Here is a 22,816-nt window from a genome sequence, read left to right as displayed (position 1 = left end):
CTCACCGGCCGGGCACGGCTGCAGGAGAAGGAGATGGGGGTCCCATGCATGGTGCGCAGTGGGCCCAGGTTGGGCAGGTCAGATGCCAAGGCCTGAGCAGATGGAGCACAGTTGGAGCTGGGAGGGCAGGCTCAGTGGCCGGCAGTGGGGACCAAGGTCTGGGAGTGCACCCACCTCAACGTTGCGGATCACGTGGCCCCGCACAATAGCCGCCAGCTTGTCACGGTGGTCTTTATGGTATAGCCAGACCTGGCGATCGGGAGGCAAGGCTTGCAGGGCGGAGTCTGTGGGCCACAGCATTGTGAAGGGCCTATGGAATGAATCTCGAAGCAGGGGCAGCAGGCCAGCCATCTGGTAGGATAGAGGTGTGACAGTCTCGTCAGAAGATGGTGGGCAGATGGAGGGGCTCCAGGGACCCAGGTGACCTTCCCACCAGCCACATGCCTCTGTAGCCATCCCAGGCCAATAGACATGGACAATACATACAAGTTGTCAAGTATGTGGGCACAAATAAGCACACTCTTGTGCTCACTGGGACGCTCATGCCCACAAATATGTCCCTGTGCACAGAAAGGTGAGCACACACGTTGACAGTCGCCCGCATATACACACTTAAACGTGCACACATACACACACTGAAAGAGTCACACACAGGAGCAGTACCGTCACAAGGCCACTGAAGATCTTGTAACCGAAGCTCTCCGCAGCGGCAGTGAAGTTTCTCTGGGGACAGGCGCTCAGTGAACAGTGAGGTCAGGAGGGGAGGGAGGATCCCAGGCCCCTGGGCGCCTGCCTTCCAGCTCCCCGCCCGCACCCAGGTCATACCTGCGGAATCGGGGCAGCGTCAGGCTCCCAGTGCAGCGCTTCAGGTGGCAGCAGGACACGGTCGATGAAATGCAAGACACCGTTCACAGCCTCGTGGTCGCTGCTCACCAGGCGCGCGAAGTCATTGATGTATATGTTGCCCTGGGGGTGGGGCCGGGATTGAATAAAGCCAATTAGTGGGGTGCTCAGGGAGCTGTGGGTGGGGCCTGAGGTGGGAGCAGAGCCTGGGTTGGGTGAGTCTTGGGGCAGGAAGTGGGCGGGGTCAAGGCTGAGGGTGGGTCTTGCCTCCAGCCCAGGGAAACAGCCACCCAGGGAAACCACCACTGGACTTGGCTGGTGGGAGCCGTGCAGACACAGGGCCAAGCTCAGAAGTCCTGAGCCCAGGACTGGCCCCTGGTAGTGGGTGGGGTCCGGGGACAGACTCATCTCCCTCTCATTAAAGCCGCCCTGGCCCTGGGAAGGTGAGACGGTCTTAAAAGCATGGGGACAGGGCATAGATGCGGGGCTTGAGAGCAGCTGAGTCCTTGGTCTGTGGACAGTCCATGTCGGGGACCAGGACCTGGGCTCACCTCCCTCTCACTGAAGCGCAGCGGGTGCCCGGAGAGTGTGGTGGCATAGCCCTCCTCTAGCAGCTCCTGGCTTCGCAGCTGCCGGCAACCAGCCACGTGATAGCGGAACACAAGCTGGCGATTGGCACGAATCCGGGCCAGCTCATCCTGGAGTGGGAGTCATGAGGGCACAAGGGTGCCCTGACTTCCACCTCTGCCCAGGCAGCGCCCACCCCCCCAGAATCCCCAGCCTTGCTCCAGGGGCTGAGTTACCTGCGACACGTTGGTCATTAGATCTGCATGCGGCACAAAGATTGTGAAAGGCCCATCCCCCTTGAGCTCCTTGTATTCCTGGGGGGAGAGGGAAACAGCTTAAGTGGAAGAAGGGCGACCTGGGACCAACTCGAGGTTTCCACTGATTTTCTGGGAGAGACACAGACTCAGAAACCAAACCAGCCAGCCCTCTGACCAAATGAGAATATCATGGCCCAGAGACAGGTGGGATTTGCAGGTCAGAGAGGCCCAGGCTGGACCAAGGATGTGCAGGCCAGCTGGTTACTCACCAGGAGATGGAGGCTGAAGAATGAGGCATGCTTGTCCCGAAGGAGCTCCTGGATCAGGGGAGACAAGGATCAGCTCAGATTGTGGTTGGCCTCCATTCAGGGCTGGTGCCTGTCCCAGCACCTAGAGCCCAAGGTCTGGCCAAGATAGAGATGAGGAAAGGAAAGCCAGGGTGGTCTGTGCGGGGATCAGGATTGGTTTCATGGATCATAACTGGGTCATGCCTAGGTGGAGTCAGGGGTCAGGCTCAAGTCCTGGTCAGGGCCAGGATCAGGATCAAATTTGGGGTCTTAACCAATATCACGGGTCAGGCCCATGGGCGGCATTGCCAAGGCTCGGTCAGGGGTCCTACTTGGGCATCATTACCAGGCCGACTCGGGCACGGCAGGTGAAGCCATCACCCACAGTGTGGACTGCATCGCAGGTACACATCCTCTGGCCATCCCCTGTGCTTTTGCACACAGCATAGGGGCTGCAGCCTCCATTGTTCTGAGGCAGGGACAGGAAAGAGGCATCAGTGACTCCCAGGACTGCTGCCCCAACCAGCTGTGGGGAAGGGGCCATGAAGTTCCCTCCCCAACACCCAAGGCCCTGTTTCCTACTAATCAGTCAGACTTGACCTTGACCCCTCAGTCAGAGCGCAGGTGGCTCACCCTTCAGAAGAACTCAGGACCCTGCTGGGGGTGAGGAAGGCTGGTTCCCACCCCAGTCCCCTCCCCCTGTGGAACTGGGTGCGACTTGGGGGCCTGACCTGGGAGCAGGGGTCCAGGAGCACACAAGTCCGGATGCCGTCCCCACTGTAACCCTCGCGGCAGCTGCAGGAGACCTGTCCCAAATCCTAATCAGTGGGGCTGCTGGTACCCTAGAGTGGGCCAGCGCCCTGGACAGAAGGAGCACCCCTCCCTGGGCCTGGTCTGAGGAGGGCCACACCCTATGAGGGAATGGCACAGCCCCAGTGTCCAGCTCTGCTGTGCTGACCTGCTGGGGGCCGGTGGGGATACATTCGGCGTGCATGTGGCAGCCCCCGTGGTGGATGAGACAGCCGTTAACTTCTGGGGGAAAAGACATTGGGATGAGGGCTGGCCCTAGGCAGCCCCTCCATTCATCTGTCTGTTGAGGTGCTCATCCCCTACTCTCTCAGCACCCTCAGGCTCACACCTGTGTGTGCCCCTCAGCCCTTCCTAGTCTCACTCATGCCACTGAAACCACACCCCTGGGGGCAGACCCCAGCCTCACCCTGGCACAGCTCCCCATCACCCGTGTAGCCATCCAGGCAGGTGCATGTCCGCTGACCAGGTGCCACATTGGTGCAGTTGGCGTGGGGGGAGCAGCCCCCATGGTCATGGGCACAAGGGTCCACCACTAGGGGTAGATGATCCCAGAGTTGTGAGCAGTGGGCATGGGACAGAGTGGGGACAGGGGAGGAGGGCATGAGAGAAAGGAAAAGGTCGGAGGGAGGGGTAAGACCCAAGAGGTGACAGGGATAGAGACTGGACCTAAAGGGCATGGAAAGGGCTCTGTGGGGAAATCCACCCCCAAATTTCAGGGGCCTCGGGGCATTGGTGTGCCTGGACCTGCACAGTAGATGCCGTCGCCCGAGTACCCCGCGGCACAGACACAGGCAGGGGCTGCAGCCAAGTCCTGGACGCAGCTGGGAGGGATGGCAACAGCTTAGTCTATGTCTGCCCGGCCCCTGCCCTGACCCTAGCCACGCCCCCCCCACTTGCCCACCTGCCCCAGGCTGAGCTCACTCACTTGGCATTGGGGTCACACTTCTGTGGGCACTGAGGGCCAGTGATTTCTGGGGGGTAGGAGGATGGTTCTGATCATGCTGACCCAGGAACCGCCTCCCCAGGAGTCACCCGCCTCTCCCCCTTGGGGCCACTCCTCACTCTGGTCACAGCGGAGGCCCTGCCAACCCACGTTACAGACACAGCTTCCGTCCCCTCGGAGCCCCTCCTGGCACAGCCCGTGGGCACAGTCACACACTGGGAGCGGAACGAGGCAGGACAGAAGTTACCCAGTGCCTGTTCTGTCCCTGCTGCGGCGTCTCCATGACCGCTGTCCTTGGCCGCCTTTCCCACCATTCCTGCCCGCCCCCGGGGCCTCACCTCCAGTGCAGTTGGGCCCGTAGCGGCCCAGCTCACACATCTCACAGGCCGTTCCGTGGAAGCCCTCGTGGCAGCGGCACTCCCCACTGCCCAGGAGCCTGTCCTGACACTGCCCGTGGCCCGAGCACACACCACCCAGACCCCCCGGGCACGGCTCACACAGTGTGCCGAAGAAGCCAGGGCAGCAGTCAGGCACCTGTGGGAGGGGGCACAAGGAGAGGCCCGGCACAGGCCAGGACAGACGTCAGGGGGCAGGGAAACGGCGGGGGTCGGGGGAAGGGCATCTTGGGGCCACAGAGCCACAGAACAAAGCAAGTCAGACCCAGAGAAATGGAGACTGCCTTCTACAAGCCTCTCCATGGCAGGGGTGAGGAAACGGACTCCACGGAGAGGGGCAGAGCTCGCCCCATTGCTGCCCCCAGGGCTTGGTTGCTGGTGTCAGTTCTAGGCTGAGCCTCTTTCTCTCTCTCCCCATCCCCACTCCCTGGAGGCACAGCTACAGAGACAAACACTGGCCCCTCTGACCTCAGACCTCTCTCCCCCTTCCGCCAGGCCTTTGCTTCCCTGGCTTCGTCATAGTCCTAGCCCTGCCTCTGCCTTTGAAGCCTAATCCCAGCTCCTGCCCTGGGCCCCCACTCCCACCTCCTCCTCTCTGGTCAAAGGCTTGGGGCTGGGGGTTGCTTCAGGGCAAACCTGGATCTTCTTGGCACACGTGTAAGAACAGCCCCGGGAGAAGGAGTAGCCAGACCGGTAGACACAGCTCTTCTTGGGGGTGTCCTGGAAATAGGGACAGGCAGGAGGACTCAGGCAGTGGCTTAGGTAGGAGCAAGGCAGTGAATGGGGAGACAGATTACAGGTGTCAGTGGGTGAGACAGGTAAGCAGGATAGCAAAAGGGTCAAGGAAGGACCACGACAGATAGACCTGAGGAGGAGAAGGTAGGCAGGACTGGCAGCCCGAGGGTCACTGGCCTCAGGTTGCCAGTCTGAGTGAGGCCTCCTCTGGGCAGACCTGGACCCAGGCCTCCTGGCCGCTGGCAGGAGAGCCAAGCGGCCCACGCTGCTCCAGGTTCCCATGCCTGGGTGAGCAGAGCTGGGCCCGGGGAGCTCGGACACCTTGGGCACAGTGAGAGCAGGTGAAGCAGGGACGGAATGTGCTGGGCCCTGCCTCACCTCCAGCTGGTAGCCTTGAGTGCAGCGGAATTTCCGGGTGCAATTTACACATTTCTCCTGAAGGGAAGGAGGGCAGAGTGTCAGGCAGTCCCGAGGCGGGGGCTCCAAACCCACCTTCCCTCCTCTGGGGCGGGCTAACAGCTCTCCCACCCCTGACCAAGTGTCCCTCCCGCCGGCCAGGCCAGCCAGAGCCTCCGGCTCTTGACCGCCCCTCTGCGCTCCCCAGGCCCCAGCCTCTTACCCGCAGGGCCTCTGCGTGGCTGTGCAGGCAGCGGCTTGAGCCCACCGTCAGGACCCCGGACAGGCCAAACAGTGAGCGGCCAGGGGCCTCCAGCACAGGGCCTTCCAGTGGCACATGGTTCACCTCGGGCTGGGGGTTAGGGCAGGAGGCTGAACACCCCCCACCCCATCCCCACCCTCCCCTCAGGGGCTGCAGGCCACGGAGGCGCTCCAGGGCTGGGGTATCTCTGTGGACTGGGGGTCTCCCAGGATGGGAAGTCTCTGGACCAGAGGCTGAGGTGCCCAGGTGGGGGAACTCCAAAGAAAAGGGGTGTTCAAGAGCAGGGTGCCCGGGGCAGGGCCTCCTGTGCTCCCCCACCCCACCACCAACCTGGCCGCTATGGTTGTAGAAGACAAGCCAGTGCGTGGGGCCCAGGAGGGAGTTGCGGTGTCCGCCCCTGCGCAGGGCCTCTGTGGAAAGCGCCTCCCCCAGGATCACATGGTGTCGCACTATATCCAAGTCCTGGAGGGGGAAGGAGAGACTCAGGGGCTCCAGGACTCCAGAGTGCCCGGGACGGTGCGTCCCGCCCGCTGTGTCCTTGTCGTGGGATGGGAGGCTCACCCACCCCCCTCAGTGGCCCCTGTCCCGGTGATCTTACCAGGCCGCTGCTGTTGGCCTGGGCCTCCAGAGAGTGGTTGGTTGGCACGAAGATGGTGTAGGCGGTGGCAGCCTCAATCTGGGGTACTAGCCTGTGGCGCTAGGGGCGGGTGCAGGCATCAGGGGTGGGCCTTCTTGCCCTCAATCCTGACCCTGGGGGAGGGTGCCCCCATCCAGGACTCCCCACTCCTGCCGCCCTTACCTGCAGCAGCTCCCGGAAGAGGCGGAAGGCAGGCACTGAGTCCAGCTGCTGCAGCAACCCCTGCCCCCCCAGCACATCCCCTCTCGGAGGCAGTAAGACCTGGCACAGAGCATGGGAGCTGGTCAGTACATCCTTGCCTCTTGGCATGACTAGAAGGTTCCCTGCACACACACCCCTCCAGCCATACCTGACTGACGACATGTAGGACACCATTGGTGGCAAGGAGGTCAGCCACGTCCACGCTGGCATTCTGCACCCAGACCCTCTGGAAGGCAGCAGGCAGAGCTCAGGGAGACACAGGTAGACACTTAAGAGTGCGTGTAGCACCAACAGAGAGGCTGCTGGGCACAAGGCACCCAACCTGGCCTGGACACCCTCAGACTCAGGACCTACCAGATGGGCACACAGACCCTCACCAGGGCCCATACATGAGGGGGCCAGGTGTGCACATGCAGACAAAGATGAACAGACAAGCCCTGGCAGGGCAGTCACTCTGGCCCAAAGACACCACCCAGCAGCAAATGTGTTCTGAGCACATCCTCTGAGCTCAGCCCTGGGCCGGGCAAGGGGACCCAATCGCATCGCCGGGGACCCTGGGCTGGGAAGCCTATAGCCACTCGAGGCCCCCCTTCCCTGTATGGTCCCCTCTTCTGCCCAAAGTTCACCACGTACCCCACTGATGTTGTGAATCTCCCAGCGTGCGGTGGGGCTCAGGGTGGCTATACTCTGCCCGTCCAGCCGGGCCAGCTCCTCCTCAGACAGGGCGCCCTGGAGAAAATGGGCCCTGAGAGGGCACAGTTCAGGGGGGCCATGGAACCGGGTTAGTGTAACCTACAGAGACCCCTGGAACCGGGCTCCACCCCGAAGTGTGGACACATGCCAGGTTGAGGACCTCTGGGGAGGGGCTGGGTCTCACCCAAAAGCCCCCTCCCGGAGCCCAGCCGTGGCAGCCCACCTGACCAGTTGCGGTAGCATCCTCGGCTGCAGCCAGAAGGCCTGGTCCTCAGGGCTCAGCCTACGGATGGCAGACTCCGAGGGCACCAGGGCTGTGACTCGGCTGTCAGCAGGAAGAGTGATGCCGGCCCCCTGTGCACATGGTGTGGGGGGGGACAGGGGGAGTGATGCAGGCAGCCACCACCTGAGATCACTTCCCCCAGCCTCCAGGCCTGCCCCCCACCTCCAGCTCTTAGAGCTGTTATGTGGCCTCCTGGATCTGAGTCCCCAAGCCCAGCATTCCATCCGATCCTACCTTGATCCACTGGTAGAAGATGGAGAAGTGGGCATTTGCCTCCAGCTCCTGAGGGGAGGGAAAAAGCTGAAGTCACCAGTCTAGAGATAGACTTGAGCTCCCTCCCTCCATGACCCTGAGTGCGGCCCCACCCCCGGATTACACAAGAGGACTCCTCCCCAAGCACAGGAAACCACTCACCTGGAAGATGTCTCCGTAGCAGCTGAAGCCATCACCCCCGTAGCCAGGGGGGCATGTGCAGACCCGCTGACCTCCTCCCACTGCCCGGCAGGTGGCCTGGGGTTGGAGGGCAGAGAGACATGGCCTCCACTCAGCACCCATAGGGCAAGCTGGACAGCACCCACCCTCCATCTCTCCGCTCACTCTGGCCCATCCTCCTGCTGTCCTCCTGTCCAGCTACCCATCCCTACCATCTGTCTCTCCCTCTATCCAGTCTGTATTCAAGCTGCTCCTTTGGTGTGCCCGGCCCTGCTCTCCAAGCCAGTGAGCATGTGACGTGAGCTACCCCAACCCATCCTGGCAGATGGGTCAGGGAAGTCCAGGGCTGTGGGAGCATCGGGGAGGCCCCGGACCTCCAGGCGAGGCCTGAGCTGAGGGCAGGAGGAGCTAGCCAGGCCGAAGGTGTGGCGCTGGGAGCACGGGACAAGGGTGGTGAGGGCAGGGGCTGGGATCTTTATAAGGAGGGTGAAAGCTCTGTCCTGTGGGCAAGCAGGTGACAGGGTTTGGATTTCAGGTTGAGAAAGATCCCAATCCTGACCAGAGACAGGGACACTGCTGCGGCCAAGGCCTACCCCTGAAGCCTCCCCTGGGCCTGGAGCCCTCTCACCCCCTCACCAGATCATGGCAGCCACCGTTGCCTGCCCGGCAGGGGTCAATGGGACTGCACACGTAGCCGTCCCCCGCGAATCCCAGCTTGCAGGTGCACTGGCTCTGGAGAGGTTGGGGAGCAGAGAGCCTCATCTCACCAGAAGCATGAAACCCTTTCCTCCTCCACAGCTCAGCTCAGCTCCCGATGGGCACTCCCCTGGGGTGGTCTGCTCAGACCCCAGAGGAGCTTTTCCCAGCCCCACCCTTGGAGGTCCATGTTCTAGAAGCAGAGGTTGAGGCCCTGAGGGGAGACTGGCTCTCAGGAAGAATCTGAGGAAGTGATGGCATTGGCAGGGGGGCATCCAGGAGCCTCGGGGCCTCTTTGCTCTCAGGCCTGGGCCCAGCCAGGCTGTTGATGTCTGCAGTGTGTGATGAGTTGGCAGGTTTTACCAAGACCAGCCCCAGGGATGGCCGCTCGGATCCCCCTCCAACCCCGCCACTCTGCTTGGCTGCTCTGATCCTTCCCGCTAAATGCCAGTGTCCTTGGGCTTGTCCACACCTCAGGTGAGTGACTAGTAAGACTCTCCAGATCTCAGTTGCCCTTCTTTGCACGATGGGGGCATCTGCAACTGCTTATTCCACCCTCAGTTCTGAACTTTAAAGCTCCTGATGGAGTTCGCAGCTCCAGCTCTCAGGCCCATCTGAGTGTCACTGCTGAGGTCCCACGGCTGGTGGTCCAGACAGTCATGGGGCAGGAGTCAGGGAGCCCCACGGATCCCTGCATAAGCCTGGGCCACACAGAGGCTGACCCTGAAGCAGCCAGGCCTGGCCTCCCAACTTGCATATTAGATTCTTCAACGCCAGCCAGTCCTCGGGCTCACCAGGCCTGACGTGCTTCACGTGGAAGATTCCAGATTCTGAGATCCTGTGACTGGAGTCTGAGACTCCAAAATTCCAAGAGCTGGATTTCCATGAGTCTAAAAATTTGGGGATGTCACTCTCTTTGGGCAGCTGTCTCTTCTTGCTTTGCTCAATACTGAATTCCTAAATCTAGAACAGCAACTAGCATGTAACAAGTGCCTGGTGACATGTGGGAAACCAGTGAGTGGGTGAATGAGCTAACTATCAGAAGGCAATGGCCCCAGTGGCCCGTAAGAGCAGAGGACTCATTGATTCTCAGTTATGAGAGTCCTCATCCCTGAGACACAGGAGCCACAGTCTTCTGACTTGGAAAAAATGCTGCCTTAGACCGGCACTCGAACACGCCTTCCTTTAAAACCACTGCAACCTTCGCATTGCTTCCAGCACCCGTCCACTGCTTCCAGATTGTACAACTCAACATTTCAGAACTGGATTCTCATTTGTGTCTGAGGTTAGAGACCCTGAGCTTGAGTTCTTAGACACTGCTAGAGTCAGATGGGCTAGCGGGAAGAGCCCCCCAGGATGGAGACCCCCACCCTGCTCTCTCGAGGCCGGCCAAGCCTCACCTGCCCGGGTCCCACATAGCTGCAGAGGGCGTCAGCATGGCAGCCACCTCGTACATCCAGCTCACACTCGTCGATGGCCACGCAGACACGACCGTCCCCACTCCAGCCCTTGTGGCACGTGCAGTGGTGGGTGCCTGGGGCCCCAGGGACACACTCAGCCTGTGAGAGCCGCGGATAAATGACTCAGGGCTGCAGGGTGGCAGGCTGAGGGCAAGGGAGTCCCACCTCGAGCCCGTGGGTCAGGACTTCAAGGAAAGGGCCAGACTCACATTCTCCGAGCATCCGCCACGGTCTGGGCGAGAGCAGGGGTTGCTGGGTGTGCAGGAGAAGCCGTCACCCTCAAAGCCATCGAGACAGAGACACCTGGGGGTGGGAGATGGTGAATGAGGAGCCTCCAGTAAGCCTCTGAAAGCTGTGAGCAAACTGACAAGTGCAGTCACAGACGCAGCAGAGAGGAAGCGCACGTCCTCACCTGGCAACATCCCCCTGGTTAACGCAGCGGGCATGCGGGTGGCACTGCTGGGCCTGTTCTGTGGGCCCACAGATCCCTGTGGACTCGTTGCAGAAGCGGCCACTGAAGCCCGGGGCACATGTGCCACGCTGGCACACCCCCCCACTGCCCGGACGGTTGTCACATAGACCGTGGACACAGCCGCAGTCTGCAGGGAGGAGATGGAGCAGGGAAACTGAGGCTGAGGCAGGGCTGGCTGGGAGCCAGGATGCAGTTGGGCAATGCTGGGAATGGGGCAGCCAGAATAGATTTGACTGCAGGGTCAAAATCAGGTCATCCCAGACTCGGGAGGGAGGAAGAAATGAGAGGGAGGCATTCATTGCTTTCAGTCACCCTATTCTAGCTGCCCTGCTCCCAACACCACCATCGGAAAGTTCTTCTGTATGTCTGACCTAAATCCTGCATGCTGTAGGTTAAACTGTGGCTCTCTTCCAGGCATGGGTAAAAGAGACATCTACTCTTGTGTTTCCAAAACCTTCTCCATAACCTCTGGACTGAACCCTTCTTCCTGAGGTTCTATTTCCCTTCTTGGGAGTCCCCAGCCCCACTTCCAAGCGACCCTTTTTCTCCCTGGCAGGTGGCCTAGGCCAGGATCACCCACCTTGCCGGCACTGGTCTCCATGCTTGTTTGGGTTGGAGCAGATGTGGCAGGCGATGCCCTTGTAGTCTGGGAAGCAGAGGCAGGCCCCACTGCCCTGGACCCCATCACTGCACTGGGGGTGGGCAGGAGGCAAGAGCAGTCACGGGGAGGGGATTATCCACATTCTCTTCCCTAACATCTCTTCTCTCCACAGGCTGTGAGCTCCTGCTCCCCCTAGAAGACCTCCTGCTGGAAGAGACCTTCCAACTCACTGATGCTGCCAAAGAACTAGCCCCTAAAAGGCACCTGGCCCTGGAAGCTTCATGGGTGACTTCTGCTTAACCTAGAAACACATAACTCCTGTGCTCCTCCACAGCCAGGTGCTAAAGCAATCGTGATATTACAAAATGGCAAAAATACAACACACACAAAAAACTCCTGACAAATAGCCCTTATGAAAATAGATGTAACAATCTAATTAATTGATTCTAATTAAAATAAACATAATTTGGTCCAACTTCCACTGCCTCGATGTGAAGAACCCAATACCAGAGAGAGGCAGGCTTTGCTCAGACATACAGCCAGTCACCGGCCAACTCAGAAAGGAGCCCCTATCTCCCCCACCCCTCACTCCAGGGCAGGAGGGGACTCACGTTGCCTTTGCCATAGCAGGGGTTGGAGAAGCCCCCAGGACACTGCACACAGTCAGGCCCAAAAAACCCTTTGCAGCAGCCAGGTTTCTGTAAGAGAGAACACATCTGAGGGTCCATCAGGAGCCACGTCGACCCCCTGGCCCAGGTTGCTTCTGCTCCCTGGTGCCATGTCTAGAGCAAGGGGGTGGGCGAGGCCCCTCTGCGACACCTTTTCCACCATTAGGATGCAGCACAGCTCTCTGAGGATGGCAGACCACCCAGCCCCAGCCTGGGGGCTCCAGAGGAGAAGCAAGTGCCCCAGATCCCTAGGGAGCAAGTGCCCCATGCCCAGGCTCACCAGGATGGTCTGATTGCAGTAGTGGGCGCAGCCCTTCTTCAGGACGTTCAGCCCAGTAGGGTCATGGATGTAGACACACTCCTCAGGGGAGATGTCCTGGGTGGGCCGTGCCAGGCTGGTCAGCAGGCAGGGGTTTTGGGCCGGCCCCCTTCACCAGGCAGCCCTGGTCAAGGGACCTTGGCCCCCTGGGCCCGGCACCTCCCCTGTCAGTGGGGCTGAGCCTCCAGGTCCAGCTGAGCCTCCCAGCCCCACTTCCCCACCCTGACCCAGGGCAGAAACCTCACGGGGCAGTCAGGAGTCAGCCCTGAGAGCTGGGCCAAGGGATGCTCACCAGCTTCACGCTGTTGGGGGGGCACATGCTGGTGTTCAGGGCTTGGCAGTCCACACAGGAGCCCTGGGCAGGGTAGGGGGAGGAAGGGAGAAGGGTTAGTCATGGTTTATTTATTTAGCAAACCCTAAGAAAGAGGCACTCAGCCAAGGCCTGAGATATGAGAAAGAGTCACCACAGGAGGGCCAGAGGATGGTGTTCCAGGCAGAGGGAAGAGCAAGGGCAAAGGCCCCGCGGCGGGAGAGCTCAGTGTGAGAGCATCACAGATTTGGGCAGGGAGGCTGGGAATAGGGCTGTAGATGCGTGAGTGACGGCAAAGGGACCATCAGGAGGACTGCTGAGGGCTGGGTGTGGGGTGTCCAGGTGAAAACTGGGGCCTGCGCCCGAGCCCCAAAGCCACCCATTCATTTGAGGAGACCTAGAAAACGGTACCTCTCCCTTGGTAGATGACCCCGACCCAAGCAGCGCTGGGGTCCCGTGCGCTTACCGCCACGACCTTGTGCTGCTCTTCGTTGCAAAGCTTGGGCAGGATGGGCAGGATGGTCGGGGGCAGCAGGATGCCTTCCAGCATGTGGATGACGCCGTTGGCAGCCAGCACGTCCACTCTCCGTAGGGGTACCCCCTCAGGTCCCAGCAGGATGCGCCCCTGTGGCGGAGCCCAGCATGCACCCTTGGCCCAGTCCCCTCCCCTGCACTCAGCACACTGTCAGAAGCCCAGCCTGTCAGCCACCTCTTCACCCGCTCCCTGGCAACATCTCTTGCTCTGGCAGAACCGCTCCAGCCTCTGCACCCTGACCCACATGGTTTCTGTCACGTGGAGCCCCTCCCCCTGCCCATGTGCTCACTCTCCTCCTCTTTGGAGCCCTCCCAGCTTGTTGGGCCCCAGGAGAGGAATTTGATCTGTGCCTGCTCCCATATGACCCTCCACCAGGGCATGCCCACCGCAGGGCTCAGAGCACGAAGCCGGGTCCGAAAGAGGCTCGACACCTGGCTGGTCATCACCAGCCCCTCCACCGGTCCATCCCTGGTGCTCATGGAGCTCACCTCCTCCGAGATATTCACAGCCAGGACCTGATTTGCCATGGTGAGGACCCGGCCCTTGGAGATGAGCTTCTCAACAGTCAGCTGGGGTGGAGAAGAGAGTGGCCTTAGGCCAGGCACTAGCCACACCTTGGGGCCACACCCAGTCCTGCCCAGGTGACTCGCAGCTACCACCTTGGTCCCCAGGCTCTCCTCTGTCCTGTAGAGTCCAGATGGGCGGGGAGGGGAGAAGGGGCCCCCTGGAAGACCGGAATCTGCAGACAAACCCTCTGACAGCCCACTGGCAGGTGTAAGCCAGCCACTCTCCCAGAGGACCTCTCACCTGGCCGTGGCTATAGACATGGTACCTCACCAGCTCCTGCAGTTTGGAGAGACCCTGGCAGGAAAGAGAGGGCTTGGATGCTAGAGGCTCTGAGCCTGTATCCCTGGCCCCTTCTCCCCGACAAGCTTACCGCTGTGAAGAGGTAGACCAGGCGGCCGTCCCGCAAGCCATCCACTGCCTCATTGCTGGGGGCAAAGACTGTGAAGGGCCCAGGGCCATCCAGGAAGGAGGGCAGCCCACAGTTCTGTGGCGGTGAGAAGGAGTCTCAGGGGGTTCTGTGGCCAACCCTTACCTCTAAATCCTGCCTGGGCCCTGCTGCCCTTGGTCTGCAGGGAACACCCACCAAAAGTAAGTGGGTGACATTGGCAATGGGTTCATGCTACCACAGAGCCTCAGGATTCTGATGGGCAGGTTCCAGGATCGGGGTGTGGGCAAAGGCCCGTCCTACTCCAGAAGCCCAGATCACTGTGGGGCAGATTCTGGGTAGTGAGGGGTCCTGGGACAAAGATCAGATGGGCGAGGACCTTTTGCCCAGACTCACCTCCAGGATGGTTTCAAACCGGGTGAAGGCCTCAGTGGAGGCAAGGATCTGGCCGATTGTCCTCTGTAGGAAGGGATGAGCATGAGGGCCCCAGAGGGGAAGGAGCTCTGCTCCAGCCCTGCCCAGAACTGCCCCGCCCCCCTCTCCGAACTCAGTGCGGGTCAGAGGCCACGCAGGGGCACAGGGCGGTGGGAGGGGAAGGCACTAGCTTACCTTGGGGTCCTCCGGGAGCTCTGGTGGGGGCTGCCACCGCAGGGCAGTGACCACGTGGAAGATGCCATTGGCTGCTGGGTAGTTGGCCTTGTGGATGGTGAATGTCTGCTGGGGCTGGTCTTTGTACTTGTAGGTGTATTTCTGCTGAGACATGAGACCTCTGGCTCAGACTCCAAACACCCACTCCTTGTCCTGAGGCTCTATCCCACCTCCACACCTTTTCCCGGGCTGTTTCCCACCTATGACTCCTCTGGTCCCCGGGCTGAGGTCCCTGCTTACCCTGAAGCGGCCGAAAGTGACCGTGATCTCCTGTCCAGCCAGTGTCCACCACCTGCGTGTAGGCTGGGTTCCTGACTCCTCCAGCATGTGCTGCCCTGCGATGATGTGCTGTCTGCAGAGCTGCTGGGCAAGGGATGCCTGTGGGCACAAGGGGACAGGGGTGCCGAGTGGGCCCAGGGCAGGGCAGGCAGTCCTCTTCAGGGACCGTTGCCCAAGCAATGGAGGGGACAGGAGGCCTCCCAGGCCTCAGACCCCTAGAGTGTGCACTGGGGACACTCTCAGGGCCCTGAAGCCTAGGGCAGGGTCCAGGGAGGAGGCCCACTCCTCAATAGGCAGGGGCTCACGTTCATGGTCCTAGAGGATATGGACGGTGCCAGCACGGTGAATGGGCCCGATGTGCTGAGGATCTCCCGGCAGCCCTGGTCTGGGGGCAGGAGAGGGTGTATCAGAATGGGTCTGGGAGGCCCTCAGCCATCAGTCCTGGGTTTTGGAGAGTTGAGGTTGGGGGGTGGGGGCGGCGTTGGGTCTAGATCTAGGGTAAATGGGGACATCAGGATCTGGGGGGGTAGCTCCCACCTCCATCATGCACCCCACCACAGTCCATTCTCTGCTTCCACAGCTCTTGGGCAGAGAAATAAGGCATCTCTGGAGAGTCTGCCAAGGATGCTGGGTGCAAGGGGCGGGGTCTCAGGCGAGTGACGGGGGTCACACACCCAGCATGGCAAAGGCGACTCTCAGCCGCAGTAACGTCATGCTCGTCTGGCTGGCCTTCTGCACCTCGTGGAGTAGGTGTCCGTAGCAGGCACGCCCATCTCCCACCTCGCCGTCCTTGCACACACAGCTGGGGGCATGGGTAGAACTGGTCAGGGCGGGGGCGTGGCCAGGTCCCCCTCCTGGCCCTCACCCACCAACCCCACAGAGCCCTTGAGGTGCACACGGGCACAAACTTGCCCCTGCCAAGCCCACCCTCTCTGCTCTGGCCCTGGTGCCCAGCCCAAGGCGCCTGTGCTCACCTGGTCTTTCCATCAGGGGTCACCTGGCAGGTGGCTGACCGGTCACAGGAGTAGGGGAAGCAGTAGGCAAAGCAGCCCGCGGAGGCATTGCGGTTGGTGCTGACCAGGCCTGGCTTACATGAGCAGGAAGCCTGGCCCACCCGGAGGGGAGGGAGGACGACACCACATCCGTGAGAACCGTGGCATCTGCCACACCCACAGAGCTCTGCTGGGTCCTCACAGCCACCGGCCCAGAAGCGGGTTGTCATGCTCTTCCCATTTAACAAATGGGGCAGCTTAGGCTCCTAGGAGGCCCGCGATTGTCCCACAGCCCATGCGAGCTGGGGGACCGCAGGGCAGGCCCAGCCCAGGGCCCCAGCTCACCTGGCCTGGCCTCTTGTACAGACATAAGGTGGAGTTGCTGGGGCAGCCGCCGTTGTTGGTGGTGCATGGGTCCTGGGGCAGACACACCGTTCCGTCCCCATGGTAGTTTTCAGGGCAGCGACACTGTGCCTGCCCCCTGGGGCTCACGGAGCACTGGGCAACTGGGGAGCAGGGTGACGGCTGGCAGGGGTCAGGGGCTGCCGGGGCAGTGGAAAGAGCCCAAGTGAGACGAGCACCCAGGAGGCCCATCTCCTCCACAGCCTCTATCCAGGCTGGCCCAGGGATGGGGTGAACAGGCTGATCTAGACCTTGGGGACAGGCCCTATTTCCCTCCCTCAGGGAGAGTTCTCCCTCCCTGTAAAAGGCCAGATCATACTTGCTGGTTTAAAAGGATGCTCACCCTGAGCTGGGGCTCCTAGCCTCTAGATCCCAGACTTACCTAGGCATTCGCCGCCCTGCTGGGTGTGGCCAGGCAGGCAGCTGCAGGTAGGGGTCTCTGCAGAGCACTGGGAGTTCTGAGGACAGTTCAGGGCCTGGCAGACCGGGAGCTCTGAGTGGAGAAAGGAGAGTTATCACAGCAGCTCAAAGTCCCAGGTTGGGAAGGAACACAGGAGTGAAGATGCTATGTCAAATTTGCTGTGTGACCCTGGCCAGGGCCCCATCCTCTCTGGGCCTCTGGGCAGTGAAGGTTTCAGATGACACCCCCTCCCCTGAGAGAGGCTGCAGGCAGAGGTCCTGCTGAGGCTCAGGCCCCATCCTTCACCCAGTCAGCCTTTCCTGCTCTGGCCACTAAAGACTGGCTACCCCAGCAGCTGCTCACCTTGGTCACAGTGGGGTCCAGTGAATCCAGCAAAGCACAGGCAGCTTCCATCCCCGAGTGGCCCATGGCGGCACACGCCATGCACACAGCTGCAGACTGGGAGGGATACACATGGACAGGTGGGACCCCAGCCTCAGCCAGGGGCACACAGGGACGTCGAGTCCCTGCCCTCTGCATCTCCAGAACTCAGCTCCAGCAGGCACAACCTCAAAAATACAGAATTGTGGTGCAGGACCAGAGGGGTGGTGGGAGCCCAGGGCAGGCACCTGTGCTAGCTAGGAGGTTCAAGGAAGGCTTCCTGGAGGAGGCCTTCAAGAACAGCATGGGCAGGGGCTAGAGGTGTGATAAAGCAAAGCTCATGTTCCTAGAAGGGATGTGTGAGGCTGAGCAGCTGGGAGGGAGTCTGGTAGGGGCTGGCTGTAGGGACCAGGTCCCCACTGGCCCCCAAGTGGACATCGGCCCCGCCCCCTGCCTGGCCAGCACTCACCTGACTGGCAGTCAGGGCCGAAGCGGTTGGGGTCTCTACACTCCTGGCAGGCTGAGCCACTGAAGTTTTCCTGGCAGAGGGAGGCACCAAGTCAGTGCAGCCCCTCCACTGCCCCCACCCCAGCCCCACCAGGCCCTTACCTGGCACACGCAGGTCCCGTTCCTGTCTATGCCATCCAGGCAGGTCCCGTGGCTGTTACATGGGGTCTCAGCACCCCCAGGGCACTCTGTGGACCCCCCCCCGCCACACAGAACTCAGCTCTGCCCCAAGAACTCTCAATTTACCTGACCCCAGCAGCTCTGGGCAGCCCCAGACTTGGTCCCTCCCCTGGGGCAGCCAGAGCCAAGAGGCCCAGCTGTCCATTAAATGAGCCAGTGGAAGGGGAAGGCAGGTGGGTTGAGGCATGAGGAGCAAGGCTGGGACCCTCCCCCATACCATAGCACTGGGACCCCCAGTAGCCAGGGCAGCAGGCCTTCTGCACCACGTCCTTCGAGCACTCCACGCTGCAGCCGCTCACAGACAACAAAGAGTCCCCCAGCTGGACCTCGTATCTGGGGACCAAGGATGGGCAGGGTGATGGGAGGGGCTCCCCCAGCAGTCTCCAGCCCAGCCTCCCCACACTGGGTTCTGTTACTCTTGGTCCCCCGACCCCTTCCCGCCTGGCCCTGAGCTGAACACAGGGCCTGGTCCATAGTAGATGCTCAATAAACAGCACTTGCCCTTCATTCTTACTCCTTCCTCCCTGCTTATCTCTGTCCCAATGGAGGGGCCAACAGACATGTGGATGAATGAGTCCCTGCCCTCAATCCCCAGGCCTGCCAGGCCCTCCTGGTCCCCTGCCATCCCACAGGATACCCCTGGAAGCAAGCAAGGGTGGAGTGGGGGTCCGCACCGGCAGTCCTGTGAGATCTTCTCCGGGAACTCCCGAAGCCAGCCCGAGGGACACACCCGCTTCTTGATGGCAGGGCACGGGGTGCAGGGTATGTGAGTGACAAACCTGGTCTTCATGTCGCAGCGTCTGGACTGTACCTGGGCATGGGGAGGGTTTGGAGTGAGGGACCTGAACCCTGCACACAGCCCTGACCCTTGATCGCAGCGAGGCCTAGCACCCCTCTCCAGGTCCTGGTTTCCCATCTGTTCATTGGGGAGGCAGTGAGAACAGGGAAGGCCCTGAGTCTGGGGGAAACCGGCCTGTCACAGGCTGTCCCTGCCACAGTGTGTCTCTATGTCCACAGCCATACACCTCTGCCCGGGGGCCTGGAGGCACACCCAGAAGCCTCAGAGTCTCTGCCTTCTGACACAGAGCATCTGGCCCTCTTGTTCCACCCTGGGTGAGTCAAAGGAGGAAACTGAACCCCATCAGGGTGGCCCTCGCCTGTAGCCACCCAGGAACTTTAACCTAGACTCTCAAGCTAGTGCTCATTCACTCCTTTCATTTAAACATAAACACTAAATGACAGGCTGACACTGTTGGGGAGGAGAACACAGTTGACGCCATCCTCCATCCCCTGGGCACAGGCAGGATGAGAGCTTCAGCCATGCGCCATGGGGCTGGCCCTCCAGTTGTCACTCTGCTCTGAGCACGTCCCCACCTCACTCCCAAATGACCCCCTCGGCCAGCCCAGGGCCCTCTCTGGTGCCCTGCGGTCAGAGACCCAGCAGCCAGCCCCATGCCCGAGGCCAGCCCGTGTGAGCAGGCGTGTGGGAGGGGGTCTGAGTTTGGGCCAAGCAGTCACATTCCCTGAGCCCTGGTCCAGGCCTGGCCCACAGCCCCACACGCCAGCCGGGACCCAGGGGTCCACTGCCCATCACTGGATGGGCAGTGCTGGGAGTGAGAGAACTGAGAAGACCCAGGCTGGAGGCCCAGGTGGCTTCCTGGGGAGGTGACAATTGAGTTGGGACCTGAAGGATGCATGAAAATTGGTCAGGGTCACTGCTCCTAGCAGAGGGGACAGGAGAGGCAAAAGTCACGAAGTGGGAAGAAGCAAACGGCCATGTGTGATGAGGCAGAGACAGGCAGAGAGGAGGCTGGAGAGGGGCTGGGGCCAGGCCAGGCCAGTGAGGGGAGGTGGAGTCCGGAGCAGACCCAGGACTCGTTTATGTTTTAAATGGGCCCTCTGGCTGCTGCATGGAGAACAGAGGTGGGGGCAGGAGAAGAGATGGTCACCTGAGAGCCAAGAAAGTCCTAGGCCTGCAGTCCACTCGCTGGCCCGTCACAGCTCCCCCAAGTCCACCATCAGTGGGGCTACCATTATGGCAACAAAGTCCCAATAACCTACAGCACTGGCCCTGGAGGAATGGAAGCTAAACTCTTGGTTGTCAGTGGGAGAAAAGACCACAGCAAAGTGCATTTTGATGAGGAGAGCTTTCAGGGGCTTGGGGCATGGCCTGGAGAAGCTGAGAAGTTCTCATCTTAAAGAGTGCTGAAATGTATAACTGATTCACTTTGTTATAAAGCAGAAACTAACACACCATTGTAAAGCAATTATACCCCAATAAAGATGTTAAAAAAAAAAGAAAAAAAAAAGTGCTGAACACAATGTGCTCCAAAAGGGAGTAAACCCAGAACATCTCTTTCCTAGAACACATCACAGATGTGTGGCTCTCAAAGCCAGAGAAAAGGAGAAATAGTGCCTCAATACTTTCTGGTGTACATGAAGGTCCCAGGGCCTCTCCCAGCTGCTGTGATTTGGCCTTTTCCGCTCCTGCCTCTGTGGTCTGCAAAGAGGGAAGTTGCTGCGGGCGGCCTCAGCCCGAGCTGTGGGGCTGGATGTTGTGGTCTCATTCCCCAGCCTGAGGCTCGGTCTTTGCTGAGCCAGGGAGCGACTAGGAAGTTGGGTAATTTCAGGGCCAGGCAGCTGCTGGCTCAGGGCAAAGGCTCTGCAGGTGGTGGGCTCCCCTGAGGGCCACCTGGCCAGCCAGACACAGCTGCCAGCGTCAGCGCAATGGCCCAGGGACCAGTTCTCAGAGCAGCCCTGGATAAGGGCTCAGGGGCAGTGAGAGAGCACTGTCCTCACTCTTGGGCAGAGGGGGAGGTCCTGTCAAGTGGGGGGTGAGTCACAAGCACGGGAGGAAGCTGGAGCCTTGTGGCTGGTGGTGGGGTGGACACTCATTCACGAGCTGTTGCATCTGTAACTGTGTGATGGATGGATAAACCAGCGGACAAGTCACACTTCTCTCTGGGACCTCACCGGAAGTGGGCATGCAGGCCCCCTCTGCCTGGTGGCGTGGAAGGAGCATCAGCCCCAGCCGACAATCTCGCCACTGGTCCCGTTGGGTGGAGTGAGGCTGGATTCCAGCCGAGTGCTGAATCAGATTCCCTTCTTCCCTAGGGCACCTCGGGACCCGTCTGAGCCAGGCGGGTGCTGCTCCCCTCCCTGTCCTAATCCAGAACTGATTTTGCAATGTTTGCATCCCATAGAGACACTGCTGGGGAAGTTGAGGAGACACGAGGTGTTAGCCTGTTGTGAGAAGGTGGAAGAAGTTCCCTCAAGCTGGGGTCCAGGGCCCAGAACCCAAACTCCCTCAGATGGGAAGGGACCTCCCAAACTACTTCCCCCTGCCCAAGATCAATGCTCCTCTTCCTTCAAACCCCAGCTTGAGACCACAGGCTTCACCTGCACCAGCATACACCTAGCAGAGGAGGCACTTGTGAAAGACTTGAATAGACAGGTGCTAAGCCCCCTCCTCCAGGAAGCCTTCTCTGCCTCTACTGCCTGAATCTTCCTGTGTTTGAGTTCTGCTCCTCACTAGCTATGTGACCCAGAAGTCATCCCTTCCCCTTAGAGCCTCGGTTTCCTAATGTTTACAGTGGATCTCGTGCTACACAAGGTGCCGGTAGTGCTGAGGGACTGAGGGTGAGTGAGAGGCCAGCGTCGCTGCGTCCCTGACAAGAACCCCCAGGGCCCTCTTCCCTGGCCCAGGAGGTCTGAGCCCCAGCCCCAGAAGGCAGACTTAGAGGTGGTCTGTGACAAGGAAAAACTCCCAGGCTGAGGCCCCTCATAGACCCCTGTCACAAGAACATAAGGAGGTGGCCTTCGAAATTCCCTTGCATTGTACACATGGGGAAACCGAGGCAGGGAGGGAGCAGGAACCACCTGCAGGGCTCAGCACAGCCTGAAACCCTTGGCTCTTCCACCATCACTGTCACTTTTTCAACCTCAGATCTGCCCGTTCCCAACCCTGACTTGGCCCTGAAGCTGGTGAGGCCCCTCACCAGACCACAAGGCCGATGAGAGCAAGCCCCAGGGTAGCACAGGGCCTGGGTCCCTGTCCTGGCTCTGCCTGGCAGTGGGATCCTGGGCAAGTCCTTTTCCTCTCGGGACCTCAGTCTGCCTGTTAGTGATTTGGGGACAGTAGCAGCTGCCCCAAGAGAACTTGGCCTCACAGGAGAGGGTCCTTCACCTGGAGGCAGGCCCCAGCCAGGTGACTGTCTCCAGGCCTAGGGTGGGAGGCTCTCACAGAAACTCCAGTTGGGAAAATGTCCCTACTATAGGGCTTGGGTGGATCTGCAGACAGGCATCCCAAAGGGGGCTTGTGCATGTGGACCTGACAGCCACACACTGGGACCATCGGCTCCTCCCTCATGGCCAGATGGGGAACCGCAGATGGCGGTCTGGAGCGTGGCTCTGGAGTTGGACCAACCTGTCTCTATCATCCTTGGGTTTTGGCTTCCTCAAGCGGAGAATAACAGGGCCCACTGCTCAGGGGCTGGGATGGCTTGAGGGGATGATGCTGGGTGTGCCCAGGGCTGTGCACTTGAACACCAGCTCTTAGGCTTGAGGGCATTATTGTTGGCTGCTGTTTGCCCAGAGGGACTGGGGGTGAGTAGACCTCATTCTGCCTCTGGGCACACACACATGCACACACACCCAGCACGCCTACACATGGTCCACGTGAGCCTCTCAGTTTGTCAGCCCTGCGAGGGTTGGGGGTGATCACATCTCCCATCCCCAAGCCAGGGCCACAGAGACACCGGGCCTCAGTCCGGGCAGGGGGATGGGCCCGGCTCTGTATACCCTACCCTCAGGCTGGGGAGACCTGGGACGGCTGCCCACACCCCCCGGCTGGCTAGCCGGACACAGAGGGGCAGGCTGACACATCCCTGCCACCCCAAGCAGCGAGACACAGACCTCAGCCTGGGGAGGTGGGCACAAGAGCCCAGCCCTCTGTCCAGCTCAGAGAAGGTCAGACAAGAACCAGCTGCCCTGTGTCCCCAGCCCCGTGCCTGATCCATGAGCACTCCCTCCCTGTTCCTACTACTGGCTGGGAGGGCCTGGATGTCATGCCCCCCACGACCGGCTCACACTCACCTTCTGCCCCCCGATGAAGCTGAAGCCTGCCAGGCAGAGGACCAGCAGGCAGAGCAGGAGGTGGTCCTGGGGCCCTGCCATGGCTGGTGGTGGCTGGCGGGCACGCTGTCCAGGACAGAACTGGGGCAGCCGGCGCGGAGAATGAGCTCTAGGAGGCAGGCACAGGGCGGGCAGGCAGG

General features: G+C 60.6%; 1 protein-coding gene across 4 annotated transcripts in view; it reads right to left on the bottom strand.

Moving 5' to 3' along the window:
- Positions 1–22,816, bottom strand: part of STAB1 (stabilin 1) — a 27,011-nt gene extending 4,195 nt beyond the window's left edge. The window contains exons 1-52 of one of the 4 annotated variants that reach the window (XR_010947047.1): positions 22,638–22,816; positions 18,218–18,354; positions 17,761–17,876; positions 17,466–17,551; positions 17,326–17,395; positions 16,839–16,934; positions 16,458–16,568; positions 16,019–16,215; positions 15,656–15,786; positions 15,356–15,483; positions 14,987–15,066; positions 14,643–14,780; positions 14,364–14,507; positions 14,151–14,213; positions 13,740–13,853; positions 13,610–13,663; positions 13,291–13,371; positions 12,734–12,892; positions 12,250–12,312; positions 11,919–12,014; positions 11,582–11,668; positions 10,950–11,061; positions 10,310–10,496; positions 10,107–10,200; positions 9,838–9,996; positions 8,378–8,473; positions 7,724–7,819; positions 7,544–7,591; positions 7,250–7,380; positions 6,967–7,078; positions 6,482–6,559; positions 6,295–6,393; positions 6,094–6,192; positions 5,826–5,957; positions 5,457–5,585; positions 5,216–5,272; positions 4,739–4,822; positions 4,046–4,241; positions 3,827–3,922; positions 3,690–3,735; positions 3,509–3,585; positions 3,171–3,296; positions 2,913–2,986; positions 2,686–2,760; positions 2,301–2,423; positions 1,937–1,984; positions 1,647–1,724; positions 1,395–1,541; positions 826–966; positions 664–723; positions 175–351; positions 6–92 (exon numbers count right to left, since the gene is read on the bottom strand). Coding sequence is in view for 3 of the 4 variants with exons in the window: in XM_067754684.1 (XP_067610785.1) it covers positions 6–92; positions 175–351; positions 664–723; positions 826–966; positions 1,395–1,541; positions 1,647–1,724; positions 1,937–1,984; positions 2,301–2,423; positions 2,686–2,760; positions 2,913–2,986; positions 3,171–3,296; positions 3,509–3,585; positions 3,690–3,735; positions 3,827–3,922; positions 4,046–4,241; positions 4,739–4,822; positions 5,216–5,272; positions 5,457–5,585; positions 5,826–5,957; positions 6,094–6,192; positions 6,295–6,393; positions 6,482–6,559; positions 6,967–7,078; positions 7,250–7,380; positions 7,544–7,591; positions 7,724–7,819; positions 8,378–8,473; positions 9,838–9,996; positions 10,107–10,200; positions 10,310–10,496; positions 10,950–11,061; positions 11,582–11,668; positions 11,919–12,014; positions 12,250–12,312; positions 12,734–12,892; positions 13,291–13,371; positions 13,610–13,663; positions 13,740–13,853; positions 14,151–14,213; positions 14,364–14,507; positions 14,643–14,780; positions 14,987–15,066; positions 15,356–15,483; positions 15,656–15,786; positions 16,019–16,215; positions 16,458–16,568; positions 16,839–16,934; positions 17,326–17,395; positions 17,466–17,551; positions 17,761–17,876; positions 18,218–18,354; positions 22,638–22,718 (5,496 nt within the window). In the remaining variant the exon portion in view is untranslated. The remainder of the gene's footprint in view (positions 1–5; positions 93–174; positions 352–663; positions 724–825; positions 967–1,394; positions 1,542–1,646; positions 1,725–1,936; positions 1,985–2,300; positions 2,424–2,685; positions 2,761–2,912; positions 2,987–3,170; positions 3,297–3,508; positions 3,586–3,689; positions 3,736–3,826; positions 3,923–4,045; positions 4,242–4,738; positions 4,823–5,215; positions 5,273–5,456; positions 5,586–5,825; positions 5,958–6,093; positions 6,193–6,294; positions 6,394–6,481; positions 6,560–6,966; positions 7,079–7,249; positions 7,381–7,543; positions 7,592–7,723; positions 7,820–8,377; positions 8,474–9,837; positions 9,997–10,106; positions 10,201–10,309; positions 10,497–10,949; positions 11,062–11,581; positions 11,669–11,918; positions 12,015–12,249; positions 12,313–12,733; positions 12,893–13,290; positions 13,372–13,609; positions 13,664–13,739; positions 13,854–14,150; positions 14,214–14,363; positions 14,508–14,642; positions 14,781–14,986; positions 15,067–15,355; positions 15,484–15,655; positions 15,787–16,018; positions 16,216–16,457; positions 16,569–16,838; positions 16,935–17,325; positions 17,396–17,465; positions 17,552–17,760; positions 17,877–18,217; positions 18,355–22,637) is intronic. The other 3 variants (XM_067754684.1, XM_067754681.1, XM_067754682.1) reach the window with 3 other exon arrangements.

Source organism: Pseudorca crassidens, chromosome 10 (assembly GCF_039906515.1).
Source record: "Pseudorca crassidens isolate mPseCra1 chromosome 10, mPseCra1.hap1, whole genome shotgun sequence".
Taxonomy (NCBI): domain Eukaryota; kingdom Metazoa; phylum Chordata; class Mammalia; order Artiodactyla; family Delphinidae; genus Pseudorca; species Pseudorca crassidens.
Note: the sequence above shows the minus strand (reverse complement) of the source record. Positions and strands in the feature narration are given on the sequence as shown.